The following is a 26775-nucleotide window of genomic DNA, read 5'->3' on the forward strand; positions in this document are numbered from 1 at the left end:
AATTTTCATGCACAGCAAGCATGGAACCCATCCCTGCAGAGGAAGACTCTTGATTATAACTACTAGCAGAGCTTGTTTAACACAAGATGTTTTTATTTTAAAAAACAGCACCAGTTTTATTGCAATGAACTCTGGTTCATCCATTGTTTGCACGGAACCCATGAAATAATACTTTAAAAAGAAAGCAAACCAACCAATCTAAATCTACCAGAAACATGGTGTTTTTTTTAGTAGTAAGGTCTTATTTCTTTATGCATAAAGTGTGTAGAACATTAACAGCTACAATCAACAGTATTTACGTTGTTTCTACCATAACTTGTTTACACCACTTCCTAGCAGCTTTAAAAATATTTATTTATAAAACATTTAAAATCACTGGGTGCTATACAAAAATTTAAAAATAAAACAGGCTTACAATCTAAAAGATAATGTACACTAGGGAAGGTAGATCAACAGTGAACAGCCAGGGTGAACAGACGTTTCTGTGTCCATTCTTTATTTTGCCACTGCCTTACTTGGCAATGAGTAAGTATTGTTTGATTGACAGAACTCCTGTTTGATTGACAGAGCTCTTGCCTTTATGACCAGCTGATTTTCTAAAATCCATAAGTGTGTGGTTTCATGGAAGAGGTTGAACACTGTATTTAGTATTCATTTGATGGCCTACACTGTGATTTAGATTTTGTTCCCTTTCCTTCCCGATTTAAATGCTTCTTCTGATCTACAGTGCAGACTGTTTTTACATTGCTTCTTCCGTTCTACTGCTAGGCACAAGGCTTTAATAATCATATCCTTGTTATTCATGATGTTGTACTGACTCAGTTTTATCAGCTTGTCAAAGTCTTCCTCTGAATATCGTAAAGCATTTATATTGTAAGGGCCAAAGGTGCTAGTAAGATCCATTATACCATCTTCCATCTCCTCGGGACTACGTTTCACACCTGTTGTTGAAGGGGGAAAATGGTCTTATTATTACTGACAGAAAATTTTCATGTTGAGATTGTCTGTGTCAAAACTAAGTAGCAGGTCACAGACTGACAGTGCAATCCCAAGCACAGTTACAACCTAAGCCCATTGACTTCAGGTTGTGTATTTATACCCTGCTTTTCTCCCCAATGGGAACCAAAAGTGGCTCACAACATCGTTCTCCCTTCCTCCATTTTATCCTCACAATCACAACCCTATAAGTTAGGTTAGGCTGAGACAGTGGCTGGCCCAAGGTCATACAGTGAGTTTCCATGGCAGACTGAGAATTCAGTGGACTTAAAAATATCTCTGATCACACTGTTAATATTGTTTTCTGTCTTGTAAGACAGTGGCTCTTTCCACATGGGGTCAATTCCCCATTGTGCTCATATAGCTGCAACAACAGAGCCTCCACACAGGGATATCCTGTTTTTTTCCTTCACATGAACACATGAAGCTGCCTTATACTGAATCAGACCCTTGGTCCATCAAAGTCAGTATTGTCTACTCAGACGGACAGCGGCTCTCCAGGGTCTCAGGTTGAGGTCTTTCACATCACCTATTGCCTAGTTCCTTTAACTAGAGATGCCGGGGATTGAGCCTGGGACCTTCTGCATATCAAGCAGACACTCTACCACTGAGCCACAGCCACAGCCCCTCCCCAAACCCACACCAAAGTGCTTTTTGCAAAAAAATAATAGTAAGTCTATTGCTACAGTGTTATGATACTATTACTATATACCTGCCAGAGATTTTTTTTAAAATGAAAAAAAGCCGGCTGGTGGTGGGGTTGAGAAATGGTTGGCACAAGATGAAATGGAGAAGAAATGGTCCTGGATATGGTAAGGGAGTTCTGAAAATCCATACTTTCCTATCCACACTGTGACTAAACCTGCTTTGCGTAAAAATTTTTTGGAAAGATCATACCAAAGCAGAATGGGCAAAATATACTATGAGGGAAGAGGAAACTCAGGAAGTGAACAATTGCATGATGGTGTCATGTGGAAATAAAAAATGCTGATGTTTTGGAGGGGATCTGGAGAAAAATCTCAATGTGGAAGCAACCCATACACATTTTTTATTTGTTGTGATGTTAAGATTTTTTGTATGCTTGTGCTTTCTGGCCTCATAATATATTTGTGGAAGTTAGCCTTGTGATTTGTTGAAGTGAGGGATCTACATACACTTATTTGAATATATTTGAAACACAAATTGATAATGAGAAATCACAGTGGGAATGGCACTTTAAGAAAAGAAGGGGCCTTAACACCACCACATTTCATTTCACGATGCATGACAGTTTTCCTTTGCCAATTCAGCAAATTCATGCTTACATTCTACAGCTACTGCCCAATGCTTAACAGGAACAAGCATCTGTTGTGCTGAACATGCACTAGATGATTAAGATTTCTAATGGGAGATCATACATGGCTCTTTGTGGATGTAAAATTACATCTTGATGTATAGCTAAGCTGTCTGGAAATAAAGCTATTCCTTACAGCTCAATCCTGAGGGGGGTAGATCTGCCCCGGCCAGGAGCAGCGCAGCCGTGCCTCCTCCTCAGAGACTTCCCGACTGCAAAAAAGGAAAATAAATTTGGCGAAAAATAAAAATTCCCCCCAAATTGGCCCATTGAAATCAGGAAGGCTGTACCACCAAAAAGGGTGCCATGGCAACACTGTTGCATGAGGGGGCATTCCCAGGGCAAAAGGGGTTAGGAAGCTGCTGAAAGGCAGCTCCACCCCCAGCAACACCCAGGGAACACCTCCCAGGACACCAGCGCAGGGACTTGTGCCGCTGGAATGCAGCCAGGAAGCAGCGCCGGTACCCCAACCCCGCACTGCTGTGTTGTGTCCCAGCGCTGGAGTGGATGCCACCTTTGACGGTGTAAGGTTCCCCGGGTTAAATGGGCACTTACACTGCCGCTGGGTCATGCCAGCGCCTATTGAGTTTAACCCCCCTTTTAGGATTGCAGCCTTAGTGAGGAGAAAAAAGAGTTTATGGACTAATTGTAGTCAAGGCATACCTCGGTTGTTAATCATTTCTATTGAAAATACACTGTGACCCTTAATCGATTTATTCTGAAAAATCATCCCTCCTTTCTACAGACTAGATAAACTAAAATATAGATACAACAACACATTCTGAAGACATAACTGTGTCAGCCTGTTGCAGGCAAAATATTTGTGGCTTCTTAAACAGAAATAAATTTATAGTGGCATAAGGATGCCAGCCTCCAGGTAGGACCTTGGGAATTCTCTGGCATTAGTTCTCATCTCCAGACTACAGAGATTAGTTCCCCTGGAGAAAATGGCAGCTTTGGAGGGTGGACTCTACGGCATTATGCCCCACTGAGGTCCTTGTCCTCCCCAGGCGCAATCTCCAAAACTCCAGGAGTTTCCCAATCTGGTTCTGGCAACCCTACTCCTCCATTCCCTGCTGGCAGTCAGGGCAACCTGGCAACCCTATAGTGGCATAAGCTTTTGTATGAGCCAGAGCTCCATTTATCAGAAATAGTATAAGTAATCTCTCCTAATTTGTATGGCTGTGCTGGACTTTAAAACTTAAAATTCCAAGGTCAGTGTTTTATCCAGTTAATCATAATGACTCCAAAAATCTTGCCTCAAATGCTGTGTCAGAACTCAACAGTAACTAGAAGATGTGTGTGACTTCCTTGCCCGAATATGGACAGCACATCTGCAGAACCAACTCAGATGGTTGCTTAGGGTGGTAACATGTTTTGGGATGCCAGTGAAGCAGCAAGGGATATGAGAGATGTATCCCAAATCCTCTGCAAGGTTGCAAAGAAATCTGGTCTGCATAACCTGAATCATGAAATGTAGTTGTTGGGTTGGCCTGCGCCTGGCCACAAATTCTGTTCTTTTCATGCTTCTTCATTGTATCCCTTCTGTTCCTTTATGGCCAGGCTCAGAGCTACAAAAAGGAGCACCCGGGACTGGGGGGAGGGAGAGGGCTTGCTGCACAGGCACACATGTGCTCTAGATCCAGGCACTGGGGCAAAAACAAACGCACTGGGTGGGATGTGCAGCAGCCACCTCTGCAGAAACAAAAAGAGAGGGAGAGCATGCACCAGCCAGGCCATGGGAGGGCAGCTGCGCCTACATTCCCCATGCCTGTGCTGGTTCCCCTTTCTCCTTGTGCCAGGGGCAAGTGCCCCCCCAGACCCCCCCTAAGATCCAGCCTTGTTTATGCCCCCCAATTATGATCTCTTTTCCCAACATCTTACCATCATATATTCATCTGCAAATACTCTTATCATAACAATCCTTTTCTCACCTGGCCAATTAGATAACAATGGATGCAAGTAGAAGAGACATGGGAGATATGTGGTTGGCTCTCAAAATATTTTTTCAGCAGAAACATTCGTTTGGATTTAGACCCTAGCATGGCAAAAAGGAAAGGTTACCCTTTCCCCTTGTGCTGTTTCCTGGCAGAAATCAGCTTCCTTGAGGAGCCCCACTAGGAAACCTATATTATACCAAGAACAGCTGAGGATTATTTCTTTCTGAGCAAAAGTGTGTGTGTGTGTGTGTGTGTGTAGGTTGTTAACTACTCCTGTTACACTGTGGTCTCAATTCACATTGCTCTCCCACATTGCTGATTTTTAATCTTAAAAAATATATGGCAATACAATCATGAATCTTTCATGTCTTCTTTTGTGCTATGTCTTAAATGAGATAAAAAAAGAGCAAAGACTTACCTGGTGCTTTGTACTTTCTGAAAGTGTCATTAACTAAGGGGAAAAGAACCACTATAGGAGTTTCGGGGCCTTCTTGATCTCCAAAGAGGTAGCACTCCTTTATATCCGTTTCTTCTTCATTTGGGATATTTTGGGGGAATGGGATTCCCTGTTTTAAGAAATACTTTGAGGCTTGTTTCAGGGGCTGTGTAATTACAGGGAGAGAAATCCAAACAGGTTGTTAGAAGTCCTACTTGAAACTAGAAATGGATTCAAATATGCTTCTATATATCAGCAGTCTGGATATTTTTGGGAATGTGTGATGTTTCACCCATATGCTTGTGATACCCCAGCAACATGCACAGTAACATCCATTGCTCAAAAGCAATCCTGTTATGCTGAAATAACTTCTAGAATATGACTAATTCATGATGCAGACACCCACACACACAAAAATATTAATTTCTGATTGGTAAGATGCATAAAATTAACAAGAAGACCAAGGTTTAACTGAGACTGATTTGGTGGAGCTTGTTACTTCCAGACACCCATAGTGCAAAGTAAATAAAGGGTGAAGAACACCCCTCTCATCTCACTTTTATGACTTTAAACATCTCACTTTAATCAAAACTGGGATGGTTACATACTTTTACTAAACAACATTTATTAAACTTCCTCTCTTCTAGCCCTGGAGTTGCTAATGGCAGAGAAGGAAGCAGCTGAAGGAAGCACAGAAAGTATGTTTTAACAACCAAGTTTCTCTTTATATCATAAAACAGTAATTGACATTCAAAGTGAGTAAGTTGTGATTATGGTTGTCACTGCAGTCAAGTCATGGTTTGCATTTTCTCACCTTCATTTGTGGTCCTGAACTGTAATTTAAATGTATGACAACATCCACTTTCCTCTCAGGCCTCATGAGCGGCGGGTAGCTGCTATCAAAAGCAAATGCATTGTCAACCAGATACAATTGATCTTCAGCTCCTATCAGCTGATTAGGAAAACTGTCCAGATCGCAGTCTAAAATAAAAATAATTGGTTGTCAACAGTAGTGAATGCAGCTAATTGTGGGGAAAGAAACAGAAAACACAATCCTAAACAGAGTCACACCCATTGACTTGACAGGTGTAATTCTGCTTAGGAATACACTGTTAATTATTTAAACGCTTCACCTCTGCCCTGCTGCCTATACAAGATCTTTAAAGCAGTTGCCCTTCTCAGTCTCAATGCTCATACTGAATTTTACAAAGGCTTCAAAATCCATCCCCAAATGATAGCTATTTCTCTGGGAATAAAAGACAATCTGATGGCTCAAACCCTTCCCTCTGGAAGAATGGCAAATATTCAGTCTTTTTAAAGGGTTCCTGCCTTACCAAAGCTTTGTGCATTGCTCATACCAGCTGTTCAATCTGTACAATCTGTCCCATCCATAAAAAAGAGGAGTTGTCACTGTACCTTTCCACTGTGCAAACTGACTCTCCAGGTACTTATTGTGCATTGGGCATCCATGCAAAAAATTGGGGACCCGAGTAACTGCTGGTCGCCACATGATAATATCTTGAAAAATACTAGCAAGACTATCTGGGGGACTCTCCATACGAGTAGGTAGTTTATTCATGTGTGTATACAAAACATAGTCGTCTGCAGAAGAAATAACAGTTAAGTGCATCCTTGTTTTAACTTTAGTCCTTCTTAGTAGTAACAATTGATTACATGATATGTGGAATTCCCATGAGCTTCCTGTCCTTATTACACAGCTTTCTACAAGTGCCCCTTGACTAAAGTTTCAAGTTACTGTTTCAAGGCTGGTCTACAGGTTGCCTTGACTATGTGGAGAAAGCTGGAAACAGACTTCACATGATGGTGCAACTGGAAACAGACTTCACATGATGGTTTCTCCCAGCCCATTGCCATGGTACGCAAAATGGTACATCATGTCATTTTTCTACATCACAGCAAGTATTTCCATATCCCAACACTACACAGAAGTAGTACCAACTATTATCCAGGAATTCGCTCTATCATTGCTGTTGAAGTAGAAACACTCATGCTGAGTGTTAGTCTCTGGCTCAGCAATGATCAACAGGGCCAGCACAGGCTGTGTTCCGTGCTAATCCACCCCATATTCTTCTACTCAGTTTAGCTACTGTAGTATTTGTGTCCCCATCCATGTGCATATACTGAATGCATATAAGTCATTGGGACAAACCATCTTTTACCTAAGATCTGGGTCCCAAAATCATTTCCCCAAGAAAACAAAAGGCATATTTTGCACCAATATGATCTTGTATTCAAGAACATACTTTCAGATTTTGAAGGGGAGGCAACATTTTGCAAGCTTCAGAAGCTGGCAAAATTATTCTGTGGGTTTTTTTTAAAGATGTTTGTGGTTAATTTCTCACTTTTGGGGGATATACACCTATGACTTTTAAATAAAGAGTATACTTAAAAATGTAAAGTGTAAAAGAGACAAACACATCTTTCAAATAGTGTCTCAGACAAGTATACTGAGTGAGGTATGATGGGTTGCAGGTCCCTGTAGAGTACAGGGACATTTGGACTGCAGACCTAGATATTTGCATACTCTACTGTGTACTCTGAATGTGCTGTATTTTGGAAGCATGTGTTGATTACTGTGTAAAAGGCACAAACATTAATTATGTAAGAAATATTTCTTCGTAGTAGTACTTTATAGAAATTGCAAAATGCCACTTCAGCGAGATGTACACTCTGTCCACACTAGTAAACCAAGCAGAAACAAAACATGACAGTAACTTGCCAATGTCGGTTATTCGGTCTTGTGTCCACTTTTGCCAAAAATCCTCTGTACTAACAGACAGAAACCAGCCATCCATGATATTCACGGAAAACACACTACTCCAAATTCCTGTGATAGGGAGAAAGGAGACATTTGGGAATTTTTTTTTATTAAAAAAAACACTATTACTAAATAAGTGATCTCTCCCCATTCCTGGAAACTTGGCTTCTCAGTCACCTTCAGGAAAAAAAAACAACTGTATTTGAGAAGATTAACTAGCTGTGAGCCACCTGGAGTAGCACAGTAGACTGGAGTAGACTGGGCTACGAGGTAGGAAGTCCCCAGACTGAATGTTGCCTTTATCACAAACATCTTTAGCAGTCTTTGGTGAGCCACTCTGTCAGTCCCCTCCCCCCACAATATGGGGATAGTAATAGCAACCTATTAGAAGACAATCTGGTCAGAAGACAATCATGACAGGAAAAGTCGAGGGCAGCAGGAAAAGAGGAAGACCCAACAAGAGATGGATTGACTCAATAAAGGAAGCCACAGCCCTCAATTTGCAAGATGTGAGCAAGGCTGTCAAAGATAGGACATTTTGGAGGACATTGATTCATAGGGTTGCCATGAGTCAGAAGCGACTTGGTGGCACTTAACACACACACAATAGCAACCTATTTTATGGAGTTGTTACAGGGATTGCAACAGGATAATTACATAAAGTGCTAAGAATACTGGGAGGCATAACAATGCTAAGGTTTATGTTCAGATGCTTTTCAGTGGGTCGACTAAAAATGTGTGAATTGGAAACTTGCTGGTAGAGTTGCCAGACCCCCACTTGGGGTCCTTCCCCCTGGAGCAGTTCAGCCAGTGGGTGGGGGACCTACCATCAGCAAACTGAGGCCTAGGCCTCTGTTGCCGGTCACGCATCAATAACACTTCCAGCACTCACCAGAAGTGATGTCATTACATCACCGGCAATGTGAGGACGCTCTGATATTTGGGCAAAAACTCTATGGTAAGAACAACTTCTACCATAGACACCAAATACCAGAGCTTGTCTATGTTGCCGGTGACATTGATGTGTCACTGGCGACAGAGGCCTAGGCTTCAGGTTGCTGCCAGTAAGTTCTCCCCCATCCCTGCCGGTTGCTGGGGGGGGGGGGGGCGGGTGTACCTGGCAACCCTACTTGCTGGTTCAGACCTTGCTCCAGCCATGAACTCCCAGGTGATTTCAGGCAAGCTGCTCTTCTTATCCAGCATCATCATGATCATCATCACCATTACATTCTTCTTATGCTGGCCTATTTTACAAGGCTTTTAGAGATTACAGAGAGAATGTATGTGAATACACCAAACGAAATAATACTACCCATTAAATTTGTAGTTACTTTCTGAACAAACAGTACTATGCACCGGTACATAGGAACAGGGCATATAATGTGATTAAAAATAACATTTAAGCACTCATCAGGGGCCCTGACCTGGATGGCCCAGGCTAGCCTGATATCATCAGATCTTGGAAGCTAAGTGGAGGTTGCCCTTGTTAGTACTTAGATGAGAGACCACCAAGGAAGTCTAGAGTTGCTATGCAGAGGCAGGCAAAGGCCTTAAAACCCTGTGGGGTTGCCATAAGTCAGCTGTGACTTGATGGCACTTTCCACCACCAAGTAACTGGGGCATTCTCTAATTTTGATAAGATTTCAAAGTTTGCAATTTAAAAACTACTACTACTGTCATTTGTTTTACATTGTTTGTAGATCTCTCAAATGCATTTTATATTTTCTGCTTGACTCCATGCATATGGCAACAGAATGAGAGAAAATCTATATGTTGATATGAACAGAAGATGTCTTGCATGTTGTTCTTAGCCCAACTCCATGAAAAACTGAAGGCACAAGCCAGTCATATTTAAGAACTTTTAAGCACCAAAATTGAAAGGCAACTTAAATGTGCTTGCTAGAGGTGAATTATGCTCTTAACATGCTTTAGGAGTGACATGTCATATGCTAGGTTCCCAATATTTTGGGTATGACAGAGTCACATAGTTATGGTCAGTGTGTCAGGATGTGTACACTGTGGAGCTCTGCAGCGGGTGCATGGAGCTGGTGGCCTGAACAGATGCTCATATGGCCGTCAGAAGTTCCCATGTCAATCAGAAGGTTATTAAAAGTCTGGTGATGGTCACGAAAGGATGGTCCAAGCATCGGTTTGGACAAGGGAAGGCATCCAAGGAAGCGGACAAGACTGCAAATGGGGATACCAGTCTGTCCTAGGAACAGTGAAGCAGGGACACTTGCATTGTGCAAAGATAACAACACTGGCTGGGAGGGCCAATCCTGGGCCCCAGAAACTGACTTTCTAGGGGTAGGAGAAGGTGAGCCCCATGTTCTAGGCCATGTTTGGGAGCTAAGAAATTGGGCATACAACTGAGGCATAACAAGGGTCAGGTCTGTGACTTCTGATGCTAACACAGAAGGTTTGTGTCAGAACTATATTGTTTATAATCTGTTAGTGTTGTGCATTTTTGTTTCAAAATACCCAAATATTTATTTATTTATTTGAAAAAATTCTATGCTTTCCACCCAAATAGGGATCCCAAGGTGGTGAAAATCAAAATAGTAAAACATTTCAGCATTAAAGCATTAAGACATTAAAATAGCGTTTAAAATATAAGTGTATATAAAATATTTAAATAATTCAATAAAACACATTAGCTCACAAACACACATAACGACACAACAAGGGAGGAGGGCCAATAACAGTTAGTGGGGTAATGCCAAACAAAACAAAACAAAATCTTCACTGGCTGGCAGAAGACAATGATAGAGGGACACAAAAACCTCCCAGGGGAGGAAGTTCCAAAGTTTTGGTGCCACGACCGAGAAGGCTCTTTCTTGGGTTACCACCCATCTAGCCCTAGATGGTAGGGGCACCCAAAGTAGCAAATATCAATGACAAGAACAGTATTCAGGTTCTGAAACTGAAATCTAAATAATCTGCCATGTGATTCTGTGTCTTTGGACCCTTGACCCAAGTTTCAATAACTGAGTGCTAGTGGCATTTAGTGTACCTGACCACCAAAGTTTTCATTAGTAATTCACCTTCCAAGAAGCAGATCCGAGATTCTGGGATTTTTTTAAGTAAATGACCCATGAAAAATTCACTACCAAAATGCTCAGCATGAATGTAGGCTCCATATTTTTGGAGTCCAACCTCATATGGTGTGAACTCCAACCATTCTAAAAAGAAAGCATAAAAGAGTTATGCTACAGTCATAATTCACCAATAAAGGAATTCTGTTATATTAAGGTACAACAAAACTAACTAGTATAATTTGTTTCCTAGATCTCAGATTTTATAAGCATATATAAAAATATAACATTATGTTATACATCTAGGCATATTAAAAATAGCAAGAACAAACAATAAATGAATGAATGCAATCTGTGGTATTATTTTCATAAATTTGCTTCTGAAGTTTTAGTTTTCTTGAAAATGAGGAACATCAAATTCAAAAACAAATGTTATTGGTCATTGAGTATTTCTGGGTCAGACTTTATAGCTCTCAATGATAATTCTTGAGGTTTAAAAGGGTGACAAAGCTGTAGAATATAGTTCTTACCTCTGAAACTCCGATTACTTATTTTCTCCTTCACATTGAGGCAAAGGTATACAGGCATAGGGTTTTGGCCATGAGTTAATGCTAGCTGCTGGTCTGTGAGTTTATGCGGATTTTCCTGTTTGTGAAAATTGGGGATAGCAGTTAAAGTAGCTGCAAAAATACACAGCTGTAGTGGCTATAAGTCTAGCAATCTGAACCCTGGACTATGTCTTGAAATCAATATGCCAGGAATAACCTACACTGCTGCATTTAATCATTCTAAATAAAGAAGGTTTGTAATGAAATTGTAATGCTCAGTTCAAAATGAACATTCACTAAGGTTTTCGTTTCTCAAAAAGATCAATTTAAACGTCCTTGCACAAGAAAATGTTGTATAGGCACTCGGTACACATTTTGAACTGTATGCAATTTCTAAAAAATGGGGATAGCTCTGAACATTAGATGATTACAATTTCCCATAACAACCCATTTCTTAATTGAGAAGCCTAAAAACTGGATAGTATCTCAGCAGGTTCAAAGCATGTATTACATACATAGTAAGAGTCAAAGCCCTGGCTGTGTACATCTCTCTTTTACAGATATCATGCACCAACGATAAAAGTTAACATCACCTTCGCATAGCGACTACCCTGCTGGAAAATAAGAGCTCCTTGGAATCATGCTGGAAATCCTGAGGACTATTTTGCCACTACCTCAGTTTACACATATATGGAAGGAAAACATTTTTTAAAAGGGAAACTCATTTATGATTGCTGTCTTTGGGTACTTCAGCTTCTATGAACAGAAGGTTTGTGGCAACTGAAAGATTAACACTTATTGCAGCATAAGCTTTGGTGGACTAAAGACCACTTCTTCAGATGCAATGACTAGATACCCACTATGCAGACATTTTATATAGGGGGGCTGAGTAGGGTTGCCAGGTCCCTCTTCACCACCAGTGGGGTTTTTTGGGGGCGGAGCCTGAGGAGGGCGGGGTTTGGGGAGGGGAGGGACTTCAATGCCATAGAGTTCAATTGCCAAAGTGGCCATTTTCTCCAGGTGAACTGATCTCTATCAGCTGGAGATCAGTTGTAATAGCAGGAGATCTCCAGCTAGTACTTGGAGGTTGGCAACGCTAGGGCTGAGGGAAAAAAAGCAGGACCAAGGGGCTGTGAAATGCAAATATGTAAAATTTAAATCTAATGAAGGGAATGGTTCAAAGATCATCCACTAATTATACTAAGCTAGTTAGCAACTACAAAGGAGGGGTATTGCTCCTTTCGGTTTTGTCAGCTTCTGTGGCATATGCAACAGCTAAAATTATCCTGTGTATTGTCAGTGGGGGCATAGACATCAGATCCTAACTTGAAAATGCTTAAATTTTGCAGGATTATGCCTTTAATCAGAGTTTTGGATTAATGAAAAAGGAGATATTAGAGAGTGATTGATAAGAGTACCCCATCACGTAGCATGGCTTCAATGATGAGCCCCCACAGATCAGTAAAAGATATACTGTAGCCTTCTTGATGCCGTTGTTTTAGTTCCTTTAGATAATATATCAGACGTTCTGGGGAAAAACTGGCAAGGAACTTGTTTTTTTTCACATGTCTTCGGGCATCAGTGATTAGCTCCTCTAGATTTTTCTTTGACCAGTTAGCATCATCATACAACTTTGACATTGTCCTGGAAAGAAACACAATAAAGACAAACTTGGGTTCAGAACAGGAGTAACATGAAGTATAGATGTTTTTGCTGTCATTTCTTTACTTTATTGTGGCAATTGTTCTGAGTTCTATACTTTGAAGTCTATGTGAATCCCACTGAGAGCACTGGGTCACAGAGGACACCCGGCGAAATAATTTACCAGTGATAGAAAGGCAGGCAGGGCCCCAAATTGCCAGTGTTTTCCTTCTTAGCGGTAAAGGCTGCTTCAGAAGTACAGACCTCCTTGGGAGTAAAGGAAGGGTTGCCAGGTCCCTCTTTGCCACTGCCAGGAGATTTTGGGGGCGGAGCCTGAGGAGGGCGGGGTTTGGGAAGGGGTAGGGTTGCCAGCTCCGGACTGGGAAATACCTGGAGATTTATGGGGCGGAGTCTGAGAGGGGCAGAGCATGAGGAGGGTGGGGTTGGCAACCCTAAGTAAAGGCCTTCTCATGTGTAAGCAATGAGAACCAAGGAATGGCACGGCAGGAGGAAGAGGAATGAAAGGCCAAAGCACGAGAAAGTAGAATTGCCAACTCTGGCTTGAGGAAATTCCAGGAAATTTGAGACCAGTGCCTGCAAAAGGCAGAGCTAGGGTTGCCAGCTCCCGGTTGGGGAATACCTGGAGATGTTTGGGGCGCATGAAAGACCAAATAGACAGCACAAGTCTTTTCCTTCCCGTTTCCTTACCAGGTTGTGCCAGATAAGCCAGTGAGGTATGAAACACTGTCCAAAATATCCAACTGCTGGATAATCAGCAAATGAGCATACATTGATGTCAGGGCTCTCATCCCTCCACCAGTAGTCATAATGGCCACGACTGGTACCTGTTTAGAAAACACACACAAGGAAAACATTTGTGAAGATTAACAGATCAGGACAACATATGAGCAACAAGACGAGAAAGGGTGAAAAACATCTGCTCATAGCTGTCATGTACACATGCAGGCATACTGGTTAATGACTTCCTGTTGGTTCACAACGCAGTCATATAGAGCTCAGCTCACCCAGCAAAACAGCACACAGCCCAGACTCTGCAGAGTACCAACATATATAGCCCATTCCTGAAGGGGGGATAGTTGTGACGCGCCCGAGAACGGCACAGACACGCACAGCAAGCTGAAAATGGTATTTTAATGAAAACTTCATGATACTTTCCAGAGCATTTCACAGTTCTACGCCTGCCTTTTTGCAGGCATAATTCGGCGCTGCAAAAAAGAGCATTCCCAAGCCCAAGAGCTTTGGGGGCTGCCTAAAGGTAGCTCTGCCCCCAGTAATGCCCTCTTCGGCACCGGCATGAGCCATTGCACTGGAGATACGTTGCCGGTGAGGCTGCGGCGGTGCCCATGGCTCACGGTGCTGCGCAGCATCTTTGAAGTGGCGCAACTTCCCCTGCGCTGGCATCCATGCCTGTTTGGATGGTGTAAGTGGCACTTACGCTACCATACGGGTCATTCATCTTCCTCACTTGCTTAACCCCCCTCTTCAGGATTGCAGAAGGGAAGGCCATTCCATGAAGAATGGCATCTTGCTAGGCTGGAGACTAGGTAACAGCAACCCATCTTCAAATTTCCACTCTGCCATTAAGATCTTGTGGTGACCTTGGCCAGTCACTCACTCTCATCATATGCAAACTCATGTCTCATAATGATAAAAATGAGGAGGGGAGAAGAGAACCATACACGCCCACATAAGGGCTTTGAGGAGAAGCAGGATAAAAACGTGGAAGATAAGTAAGATATTCTTGTCCTCTTACCTCATCATCCTGCAGATCTTCCTCAAGATGAAGAACTTTTTTCAAAGCTGCGGCAGCCACTTTTTTCCGTTTTCGCAGGAATTCCTGCTCTTCAGGACAGAGATCAAAACCCAAACGAACATCTAGGCCTGCTGTGCTGTAATACAGGCAAATATACCATGCATCACAATTTACAGTTATATACTGAGTAATTAGATCCAGACTTTAAAAAAATATGTTTTTTAAAGGCATTTTTTCCCCACCACCATGCATGAGTAGGGTTGCCAACCTACAGATACTAGCTGGAGATCTCCTGCTATTACAACTGATCTTCAGCCAACAGAGATCAGTTCACCTGGAGAAAATGGCCACTTTGACAATTGGAATCTATGGCATTGAAGTCCTTCCCCTCCCCAAGCCCTGCCCTCCTCAGGCTCTGCCCCCAAAATCTCCAGGTATTTCCCAACCAGGAGCTGGCAATCCTATGCATGAGGGATTCAGTCTGCGTTCTTGTTCATTGTTTTGCATCAAGCCTTGCTCATGCCTTAAATCAGGCCACGGGGGTGGAGCTTCCTGTTGAAAAAGGGCTGATCTACACCCAGGGCTGGTTTTGCTTCTCAAAACTCAAACCCATCTTGCACAATGCAGTTATGGACCAGACGGGACAGGTAGATCCTGTCTGGTCCATTTATTAGGGTTGCCAACTCCAGGCTGGAAAATCCCTGGAGATTTGGGATTGGAGCCTGGAGAGTTACCTCAGTGGGATATAATGTTATAGAATTCACCCTCCAAAACAGCCATTTCCCCCAGGGGAACTGATCTCTGCAGTCTGGAGATCAGTTGTAATTCTGGGAGCTCTCCAGGCCCCACTTGGAGGGTGGCAACACTAATATTTTTATAGGTCTACCCACTCACATCTGAAGTCTTAGTTGAGGGGAGATAAATCCTGACTCTGTCATAATCATATTGTACTGTGCTCTGTAGCATTCAGCACTTTCCTTCCAGGGTTTTCCTGCATGTGTTATTTCCTTGGTTGTATGCTGGTACACGGTCATTTTTCCCCACATGTGTTTTGCTCCCTCTGGTGGTCACTTTGATCTTTCCTATTTGTTTCTCCAAGTTTTTTTACAGGCATCTTTAAAGTACTTGGAGAACACACAGAAAAAAATGGTTGAAAAATCAAAGTGACCCCTATAGGGAGCAAAACACATGCACAGGGGGTGGGGGTGGGACCCAGATGCATTAAGAGCGCATAACCAATGGAAATAACACATGCAGAAAATTCCCCAGGCCAGCTCATTTCTAGTATTGGAGCTGGGTTGCAAACAAGAGTTGCAAAATGAGACAGGGAAGAGAGTTTGCCTTCCCCTTGCCCACATGCTCTGTCTTTGTTAAAATAGCCCCACCTACTTTAGATGTGGATGGATGAAGATGTCTCTAAGTACATGTAAATCCCTCATATCTAATTTGGTTACATATAAAAATGCTGTCCTCTGGAATGAACGACAGGTGATTCCAAAATGTTATAGTTTAGTTGTTACAAAATTACATGGAGAGATATGAAAAACTGTAACAAATGCTACTTTAAAGCAGGGCTTCTTAAACTTTTTCCACTCACGACCCTTTTTCGCCCGAGAAATGTTTATGCTACCCTAGGTATATAGGTATATAAAATAGGTATACAAATCAAATATTTACTGATAATAAATAATAAAGAAATTTTACTGGTGCCAAATTTTTCACAACCCCACATTCAGTTATACAACCCCTTATGGGGTTGCGACCCACAGTTTAAGAAGCTTTGCTCTAAAGCATGTGAGAACTTATCATTAAGTTAGGGTTGCCAACCTCCAGGTACTAGCTAGAGATCTCCTGCTATTACAACTGATCTCTAGCCGATAGAGATCAGTTCACCTGAAGAAAATGGCCACTTTGGCAATTGGACTCTATGGTTCTGATGTCCCCAAACCCCCGCCCTCCTCAGGCTCTGCCACAAAAACCTCCCACTGGTGGTGAAGAGGGACCTGGGAACCCTATTAAGTACAGAATTAAAGAGTACAGTACTATAGTCCAAAATACAAGTGATCACAGCTTAGACAGCACAGCAGAACTAATCAGCAGTAAAAAGGTTGAAAAAGCTACCATTCAAGGATTGTAGTGGCAGAGAATAAACATGTTCCACCCACACTATGATTCTACCTATACTTCCTCTTGACACATATTAGCCTGAAGTTTTCCAAGTAGGGTTGCCAGGTGCCTGCTGGTGGTGAGCAAACCCCCAGCAATTTCCCCCTCTGCCTGCTGACCACCTGAGGGTTGGCGGGCAGACGTGCACGCACGTGTGCATACCATGCGCATCACTTCTGGTTTAGAACTGGAAGTTCTGCCTCGCGAGGGGAATTTAACCTCTTCGTTTGAGTGGTAAAGGCCCTTTGTGATGCGGCACTTCCAGTTCTAAACTGGAAATGATGCGCGCATCAATGCATCGGTGCGCATGTGCACAAGCACATGCACTTAACAAGAAGAGTCTCCCACCGGAGGAGGTAAGGTACCTGGCAACCCTATTTCCAAGTTGTCCAGTCACAATCATATGCAGAAGCTTGAGATAAGTTTTCTCAAACTCTCATGCCCCAAAACCTCATTCCTAGAATGTAACCTACAAAAAGTTGAGGCTTACAGAGAAAAGATGCAAAAATAAATTTTAAAAATGCAGTGAGGCACATCTTTTACCCTGAAAAAATCAGATGTGCTCAAAGCCAATCTTTATTTACAGTCCTGTTCACAAGTTACAGTGAATGCACATAGAATACTCCCAGTACTCCTGTCTTTCTGCCCTCAGCTGTGGAGTCCTCAACTGGGGTAGGTGTCTCCACGTCTCAGAATGGGAAGGAGAGGAGGTTACACCACCTCCTTTTCCTGGGACGGCCCGTCCTTTCTTCAGGAAGTTTCCATTCCCTGCTTCTTTTCTGGCTTGGATGAGAAGCCTCCTTTTTAAGGACACAGCGAGCCTCCCTTTGCCTCAGGACCCAATCGTGGCCCCTTCCCCTTTGTAAGCTTTTTAGTCTGACTAGCCAGTTTCTGGCCTTCTCCTGCCTCATTTACCCTCCCCATCCCCCACTGGCACTCCCAAGCCCATCCTGGCTGGAAGCTCGGTTCTGGCCCCTCTCACAGCCCAACCTTGCCTGTTGTGGTCCCTGCCTCCTTGCCTAGGGCAAGGCTGTGGAGGGGTCCATTGGAGGGAATGATCACTACTTCCCTGGTGGCCTTGAAGAAATCAGCTGCTGCTGGCCTCCCCTGGCTGGTACTGCTTGCTGCCATCATTGGCTTCAGCAAGACAGCTGGTAGTGTCCCTCCCTGCGTCTGCAGGGAAGCCCCAGGCCACCTTCTCACAGCTCCAGCTGGACTCCCCAGCTTTGACCACTGCACAGGCCCAAGTAAGATGCCAACAATCATGATGGCAGATATGGGCTCCCTGGCTCTGGAGTAGGGTTGCCAACCTCCAGGTACTAAGCAAAACAAAAACAAGGGCACCTCCGTGCCTATACCTTCACGGTTTGGAAATTAGCACGGGTAAATGATACACAAATGCACAGAGCCAAGTTATAGCAAACAAGTCTATAATACGTGATGAAGCCAAAGGACAAACAATGTGTAAAAAGAAACCTAACCAATGTGTGACTAATATTTACATTAAAGCACAAAGATCACAGTGTAATTTCAACAGGCAAAAATGTCCTCTTCTTAATGTTTCAAAGATGATCAGTTCCATAGGATATCCCTTAGGTATAAATCCAAAAGATGGGGGACAGCCGTTTCACCTTGGTTTCTTCAGCCCCACATTATAACCTACATATAAATATTACATTAAAATGGATTTATGCCTATTTAACCATTAATAATAATTGTTTAAAAATACATACTTACATCTATTCCATAGTAATTCCAAAATATTACAAAGTCCACTAAGGTTCAATATTAAGCCACTACTGTAACTAATGCCTTAGATGCAGCACATATAGATCAATCTACTGCTGCTTTTCTGATTAACAAACATCCCTGTATCCCTATATTTTACACATTACCCAAAATCCACAAGCCAGGAAAGATTCCCCCGGGGAGACCTATTGTATCAGCGTCCCAATCCATTACTGAACCTCTTGCTAAATACCTTGATTATCACCTCAGGCAATTTGCAATAAACACGGAATCATATATCAAAGACACAAGTGATTTTATAAGGTATATTGAAAAATTAAACATTTCATGTGACTTTAAATTGGCTACAGTAGATGTAACAGCACTATATACAAATGTTCCTATTGATGACACAATCATGATTATACGGGCTCTATTGGAGTCTTGCATAGATAACTATCCTGACAGTGGATTTTTGTTGAAAATTCTTGAGATAGTGTTGAGACAGAATTACTTTAGATTTGATAACCAATTGTTTTTGCAAATATATGGTATTGCTATGGGTTCAGCTAGCGCCCCCACCATAGCTAACATTTTCATGGCCAATTTTGAGCAGCAATACATTTATAATAATAATCCATTTTCACATTATATTATTGGTTTTCGACGTTTTATAGATGATTTGGTCTTTGTTTTTTCAGCTGATATTGATTTTGAAGCATTTATGGCTTGGCTTAATTCATGTTCTACTATCAAATTCACAGGGAAATGCGACAGTAACGCCATACCTTTTTTGGATACATTAGTGTATCGGCGTTCATACAACCAACTAGCAGTTCGCATTTATACCAAGCCGACTGATCAGAATGCGTTATTGCATTTTGAATCATACCATCCTAGGCATTTACGGGAAAATCTCCCCTATGGACAATACATCAGGCTCAAAAGGAATTGCACAGATGACCAAGATTACCAACAGGCAGCCAATAGATTATCAGATGCACTTAATAAAAGGAATTACCCAGCATTCACAATTAGAACTGCACACAATCGTGCTCAAAAGATAACCAGACAGGAATTACTTTATCATAATCGAAAACCAACTGCTGCTGAGCCAAGGCTCACCTTTGCACTCCAACATACACACCTTTCAGGGCGAATCAGTAGTATTATTAAAAGGCATTGGCATATGCTTTCGGGCATTCCCGGTTGTGAAAATATGCCTCGATTTGGGTATAGAAAGACCACCTCTATAAAAGATAGGCTGGTACATACTGACATAATGCGAGTATCTGAACCTAGAGATATGAGTAGGGGTCACTTTAAATGCCATAACTGTTTGGCGTGTAGTTTGTGCTTGGAGGTAAAAGAATTCCAGCGGACTGACAAACAATTTACCTTCAAGCTATTTAATTTCACCAATTGTAACTCTAAAAACTCTGTTTATTGCCTTCTTTGCCCGTGTGGCTTTTTGTACATTGGTTCCAGTATTAGACCCATTAAAAATAGAATATTGGAGCATCGCACGCGCATACGCTCAAAGGTCCTCACTGCCCCGGTCGTAGACCATTTTGTTTCCGCCCGCCATTCAGAGAACAATCTCCGTTTTTTTGTTATCTGGCATCTTAAGGGTAAACATTATGACAGGAGAAACACAGAAAGAATTTTAAGACAGAAAGAGGCATTTTTTATCCACCTTTTTGATTCTGTTAAACCAAGAGGCTTGAACCTTGAAAATGATCTTTCGTGCTTCATATAGTTTAAGTGTTATACGGTAGCTGCCAAACAGTAGGTGTTGCTCTGATAGAGTATATACGGTAACTCAGGAGAGAGACGCATGTAGGAGCTGTTGATTAACACCTGTTTTGTATTTAAATGTAAGTAACGAGGAAAGGACTTAACCACACTAGTATCCCAAGGGAACCTGTTGACATTGCTGTGGCTTAATATTGAACCTTAGTGGACTTTGTAATATTTTGGAATTACTATGGAATAGATGTAAGTATGTATTTTTATACAATTATTATTAATGGTTAAATAGGCATAAATCCATTTTAATGTAATATTTATATGTAGGTTATAATGTGGGGCTGAAGAAACCAAGGTGAAACGGCTGTCCCCCATCTTTTGGATTTATACCTAAGGGATATCCTATGGAACTGATCATCTTTGAAACATTAAGAAGAGGACATTTTTGCCTGTTGAAATTACACTGTGATCTTTGTGCTTTAATGTAAATATTAGTCACACATTGGTTAGGTTTCTTTTTACACATTGTTTGTCCTTTGGCTTCATCACGTATTATAGACTTGTTTGCTATAACTTGGCTCTGTGCATTTGTGTACCATTTACCCGTGCTAATTTCCAAACCTCCAGGTACTAGCTGGAGATCTATTACAGTTGATCTCCAGCCGATAGAGATCAGTTCACCTGGAGAAAATGGCTGCTTTGGCCATTGGACTCTATGGCATTGAAGTCCCTCCCCTCCCCAAACCCAACCCTCCTCAGGCTCCATTCCAAAAACCTCCCACTGGTGGCAAAGAGGGACCTGGCAACCCTACTGTGGGGAGAGCCCTGCTGCAGCTGCAGGCAGGAGGGTGAAGTCCAGGCCCAGCGTCGGTCCTGGACACAAAATATATGTGCAATGTACACTTGATTTTTCTTTATATACGCATTGAGTAATTCTCATATTACATTCATTGCGTGTATAGCTGAACATCTTATTTAAAACCCACATTTATCCAAGTACTGGTCTGTATTTTCATTTCTAATGTGAACACATGTTTCCTATTTACAAACAGATGTATGCACATATATGCAGGAAATATGTTTTCTACAACATGAGAACAGGCCTTATATGGCGTGGAAGAAAACCCAACTACAATTTACCAATAATATACTCTGGGATTTACAAAATTTGGAGCAAAAACTGGTTATGGCTCTACATGAAGAAGAGAAAATGACATACAAATGAAGATCTCTGTATCTAAACACCAACTAAATTTGATAATAATGGAGGAAATGAACAAAAATTTAAAATCTGCTAAACAAAAATACTTTGAACATGCTAATAAACCTGGAAAATGTTTGGCAACCCAACTGAAAGATTCATTTCAAAAGAAGATTATAACAAAAATTCAATCTACTAAAGGACCAGTTTATACAACCACGGATATACAAAAAGAATTTGTTTCATTCTATACTAAGTTATATCAGAAAGAAAATATCTCAAAAAAGAAAATAGACAAGTTTTTAAGTTCAATACAGATGAATGTCCTCTCAAAGCCCCAACAAGAATGGATAGATGCTCCAATTACAAAGGAGGAAATACAAGAAGCAATAATGAAACAAAAAACGGATAAGACACCAGGACCAGATGGAATTACTGCACTATTTTATAAAACATTCAGTGACAATTTAGTTAATTTTTTTGTATTACTTTGTAATACAATTTTGGATAAGGGAGCATCCCCAGAGACTTGGTCACATGCATTTATATCGTTGATACCTAAGGAAGGAAGAGATCCAGAAAAAACTTCAAATCATAGACCTATCTCGCTGTTAAATGTGGATTATAAGATCTATGCTTTGGTCTTATCAAATAGGATAAAACATTTTATTAAGGACCTTACACATGAAGACCAAGCAGGTTTTGTTCCAGGAAGGCAAATTAAAGATAATATAAGAGTTTTATTAGAGTCATTGGAATATTATGTCCAGAATATTCAACAAACGGCGGCCTTTGTATTTTTGGATGCAGAGAAAGCTTTTGATATGGTCTCCTGGGATTTTATGAAAAAAATATTGGAAAAATTAAATTTTGGAGACCGTTTTTTGAGAGGTATATCGGCCATATACACATCCCAACAGGCAAAAATTTTGGTGAACGAATCGATGTCTGACAATTGTTCAATTAAGAAAGGAACCAGACAAGGATGTCCCCTGTCTCCATTATTATTTTTGTTGGTGTTGGAATCATTATGCTGTAAGCTAAGGAGTATGGAGGACATTCGCGGATTAAAAATAAAAAAACATGAATTTAAATTGAGAGCATTCGCGGATGACCTTCTGTTAATTTTGGAGAACCCAACACAATCAATGAAGATATTGCTGGAAACTTTGGACGATTTTGGAAATGTATCGGGATTTAAAGTTAACCAAGAAAAAACAAAGACAATATTTAAGAATCTATCAGAAACAGAATAACAGGAATTTATATCATATACAGGTTGGGAGAAGGCTAATAAGGTCAAATATTTGGGAATCTGGATCTCTGCAAAGAATAAAGAATTGATAACTAATAACTATCTTAAATTATGGGACAAAATAAAAACTGACATGATCATTTGGTCAAATAAAAAACTGTCACTTTTGGGACGTATATCAACAGTCCAAATGAATATTTTACCAAGGATGCTTTTCTTATTCCAAAATTTGCCTATAATATCACATGTTAAATACTTTGATACTTGGAGGAAAGATGTATTAAATTTCATCTGGCAGGGGAAAAAGCCGAGGATTGCTTATAAACACTTGGTGGACTCTAAAGCTAGAGGAGGTTTAGCATTACCCAACTTTCAACTCTATGCTGAAGCGGCCGCTTTAGTATGGCTAAAGGACTGGATGAACTTATCTAATTTGCGTTTGTTAGATCTTGAAGGTTTTAACAATATAAGTGGATGGCATGGCTATTTGTGGTATGGTAAAATTAAGATACAAGCATCATTTCGTAACCATATAATCAGGTCCTCCTTATTTCATATTTGGATGAGATACAAACATATTCTTGAACCAGTAACACCGATGTGGATATCACCTCAAGAAATGTTGACATTACGCCCACTTAGATTGGACAAATTTATCACCTACCAAGAGTTAATTAACTGGGAAGGAAAAAAAAGCTCACTAAAAGACTTTCAGTTACTTAAAGACGATTTACAATGGCTTCAATATCATCAAATTAAATCAGTATTTACACAAGATATGAAGAATGGATTTTCTAAAGAAAAATCGCCTTTTCACAGGATGCTATTAGATAATAACACTCAACTGATTTCTAAAATGTATAATCTTCTTTTAACAATTTATTGTGAGCAGGAAATAATCAAACCAACAATGATTAATTGGGCTCAAACTGTGGGACATGATATTGCCCTAAACAAATGGGAAAGACTATGGGTGAAAGACCTGAAAGGAATAAATGCGCAGTCAATTCGAGAAAATATCTACAAAATGATGTATAGATGGCACTTAACACCTAAGAAGATTGCAAGGATTTATAAAGTGACATCCCCTAAATGCTGGAAATGTAATAAAGAAGTTGGTTCTTTTTATCATATGTGGTGGACTTGTGACAAAGCTAAGGATTTTTGGGATATGATTTATAATGAAGTAAGACTAATAGTACAAAAAATATACCCAAAACACCAGAAATGATGCTATTAAGTATGATACCTGATGACTTGTTAATACAAAGGACTTTTTTGATTTATGCGACAACAGCTGCAAGACTGCTTTATGCAGCAAAATGGAAAGGGGCAGACACTCCTGGGAAAAAAGACTGGATTATGAAAATGTTTGAACTGGTGGAAATGGCAAAACTTACAGCTACTTTAAACCAAAAAGACAATGTTCAATTTATGGGGGAATGGGAGGCCTGGATGAAATATTGTGAATGTGAATTAGGACTGGGGAAAATGGAAGAGTACTTTTTAATCTGATCTAGATGACATTGCTAACATAAAGAAGTGTAATCAATTATATTAATAGCATATTGTGATTGAAACTTAATTGAGATATAAGAATAATTAAGATCAGACCATATCACGATGGGATAGAATACTTTATTAAGAGGCGGACGGAGGTGATGGGGAAGTCAATAAATTTTCCTTTATTTTTTATTTTTATTTAGCACTTAAATAACTATAACAACATTACTTATGATTTAGTTTTTTATATTTCTTTTATTGTTGTTTGTTAACATGGAAAATTTATATTATAAAAACCAATAAAATTTTCAAAAAAAAGAAAAAAGAACAGGCCTTATATATTCATATAAATATTCTATCTTACCATTGCTTTACTTTGAAGTGTAAATCAAATTCAGAGTCCTGCAAATCAAGAATGTACACATCACAAATTCCGACATATTATCAAAGCGTTCCTAATCTTCCTCCATGAATCATAACCACAGTTTTCTAATGCCGAAGGTATGGGGTCTGGAAGGGGTTGCCCCCATTCCCCCATAGAAATGCATCGGAATGCAGTCCAATGCAATGGGGGTGACCCCTTCCAGACTCATAACACCGGACCACCTGACCCAATCTTCACCAAACTTGGGGGTTCTTGCAAGGAGAGTCCCTTCAAGCTACCCTGAAAATTTGGGACCTCTACCTGCAAACCCCCCCAGGAGCTGTGCAAAAAAATACAACTCCCAATGCGTCTCAATAGTGTGTGTGGGGGGGAAAGTAGCCAGCTTAATTGCAGTGACCCAGATCACATGCTAGGTGTGAACAAAAAGAGGAAATGCTAACAAGCTGGTTCCCACCATTGAGAAGCATAGGGAGGTTTTTTGCACAGCTCCTGGGGGGCATTTTTGCAGGTAGAGGTCCCATATTTTCAGAGTAGCTTGAAGGGACTGCCCTTGCAAGAACCCCCAAGTTTGGTGAAGATTGGGTGAAGGATGCCGAAGTTATGGGGTCTGGAAGGGGTCGCCCCCATTCCCCCATAGGAATGCATAGGAATATTTACCAAACTTGGGGGTTCTTGCAACGAGAGTCCCTTCAAGGTACCCTGAAAATTTAGGATTTTTACCTGTAAAAATGCCCCCCCCCCCGAGCCATGGAACACTGTGAATGCGTATAAATGGGTTTAAATTGCCGAATTATTCAGGAATCCCGAATTTAAAGCCGAATTCCCACCTATACCGGTATAGGGGAATTTGGCATTCGGGTTTTCCTGAATAAAAAAAGGCCATTTAAACCTGAACCCAAATTTTACCTAATTTTGTTTTCCCAACAGCCCTAAACTAAAGAGACTACCAATTAAGATCTTCCTTACAAGCCCTGCTATCTATGCCCCAGCCAGCAAAGGTAGGTGGGTAGTAACTAGAAACAGGATATTTTCAGGGGTGGTACCTTGACTTTGGAATTCCTTGTGCTTAAGGCACACCTGCTATCTGCCTTATTGTTGCTTAGGTGCTAGGCCAAAACATTTATTTTTACAAATACTTGTCATGAATGAAAACATTTCTTTTTTAGCTGTTTTATGGTCCCTTACTAGGCTGAGGAATGTTTTATGGATGTTGTTTAGGCTGCTCAATGGTTGTTTTATGCCACTTTTCTGCAAATGTATTGATTTTAATTTTGATAACGTATAGTGCTCGTTTTATGGTACCGTTTTTACTTTTGAGCTGCCTCAAGCAGGTCTCTAGAGAGTTGGCATATACATTTCAAAATCAAACAAACAAATGATAAAATAATACCACAGCTGAAAGGCTGGGGTGCCATTTAGAAAAGGTAGAATCAGATCATATTTTGTGTGTTTCAGACTATATGCAAACTCTTTTGGAACACTGATATTTCTTGTCAACTCACTCATTTCACACACTGTGTTTTTATATGGGGGACCCTATTTGGGCGGAAAGACAGAAATATTTAAAACAATTAATTAAATGAATGATTCAATTCAAATATGCATCTATCTGTAGTTGTTAGGAACAGCCCAGGAAAAGCTGCACCATACATTTCTTATACAGTTCTAGTCTGGGTGTTATTATTGATAGTAAAAGACCTAAGCGTAAGGCAACAGATGCTATATTACAAGACAATATCCTAATTCTCCGTGAGTCAGTGACTGGAGAAAGGTAGGCCAACAGTGTGCAAAATAAATATAGTGTGTATGGGAGATAGACAGTTTATAGAGCTTGACTTTTCCCCTTGCCTGAAAACGTGACATCACTTACATCATTTATTACATCCTGATCCAAGGGAAATGAACTTAAAGGAAAGGTCATATTTCTGCTCCTCTGCACATTGGCCCCACATGACATGCAAGCACCCTGAAATAAACAAGATTGCTTAAAATTAAAAAAAAAACTTTTAAAGTGACTCTAGTAATTACAGACATGATAATTGTAATTCATCTAGAAAGCTACCATGCTCATTTATAACATACAAAGCAAGGAAGGGACCTCTTCTTGGGGAGTAGAACCTCCAGCTCTGCTTGCTTGTATCTGGCATAGTGGAAGATGGTGGGATCTGTGCAATGTGAGCAGGATTTACAGCACAATGAAACCTTTTGGGTGTCTTCAAAGGATCCTTTCAGTATACACTTGGCATCTTGTTCTAAAGAATGAGAGCAAGTAACAAAAAAATAATAATGATACTAGCACCACCAAC

The 26775-nt window shown here is 40.8% G+C and overlaps 1 protein-coding gene across 1 annotated transcript in view; it reads right to left on the minus strand.

Annotated features, from left to right (window-relative positions):
- Nucleotides 1-675: 675 nt before the first annotated feature.
- LOC130479488 (cytosolic phospholipase A2 epsilon-like) overlaps nucleotides 676-26775 on the minus strand; it is a 59717-nt gene continuing 33617 nt past the window's right edge. The window contains exons 9-21 of the mRNA XM_056851887.1: nucleotides 26552-26721; nucleotides 26340-26435; nucleotides 24449-24486; nucleotides 14483-14618; nucleotides 13417-13553; nucleotides 12486-12711; nucleotides 11050-11164; nucleotides 10529-10666; nucleotides 7446-7553; nucleotides 6122-6307; nucleotides 5520-5686; nucleotides 4688-4871; nucleotides 676-941 (exon numbers count right to left, since the gene is read on the minus strand). Of these exons, the coding sequence (XP_056707865.1) occupies nucleotides 676-941; nucleotides 4688-4871; nucleotides 5520-5686; nucleotides 6122-6307; nucleotides 7446-7553; nucleotides 10529-10666; nucleotides 11050-11164; nucleotides 12486-12711; nucleotides 13417-13553; nucleotides 14483-14618; nucleotides 24449-24486; nucleotides 26340-26435; nucleotides 26552-26721 (1967 nt within the window). The remainder of the gene's footprint in view (nucleotides 942-4687; nucleotides 4872-5519; nucleotides 5687-6121; nucleotides 6308-7445; nucleotides 7554-10528; nucleotides 10667-11049; nucleotides 11165-12485; nucleotides 12712-13416; nucleotides 13554-14482; nucleotides 14619-24448; nucleotides 24487-26339; nucleotides 26436-26551; nucleotides 26722-26775) is intronic.

The sequence above is a fragment of the Euleptes europaea genome, chromosome 6, assembly GCF_029931775.1.
Source record: "Euleptes europaea isolate rEulEur1 chromosome 6, rEulEur1.hap1, whole genome shotgun sequence".
NCBI lineage: Eukaryota > Metazoa > Chordata > Lepidosauria > Squamata > Sphaerodactylidae > Euleptes > Euleptes europaea.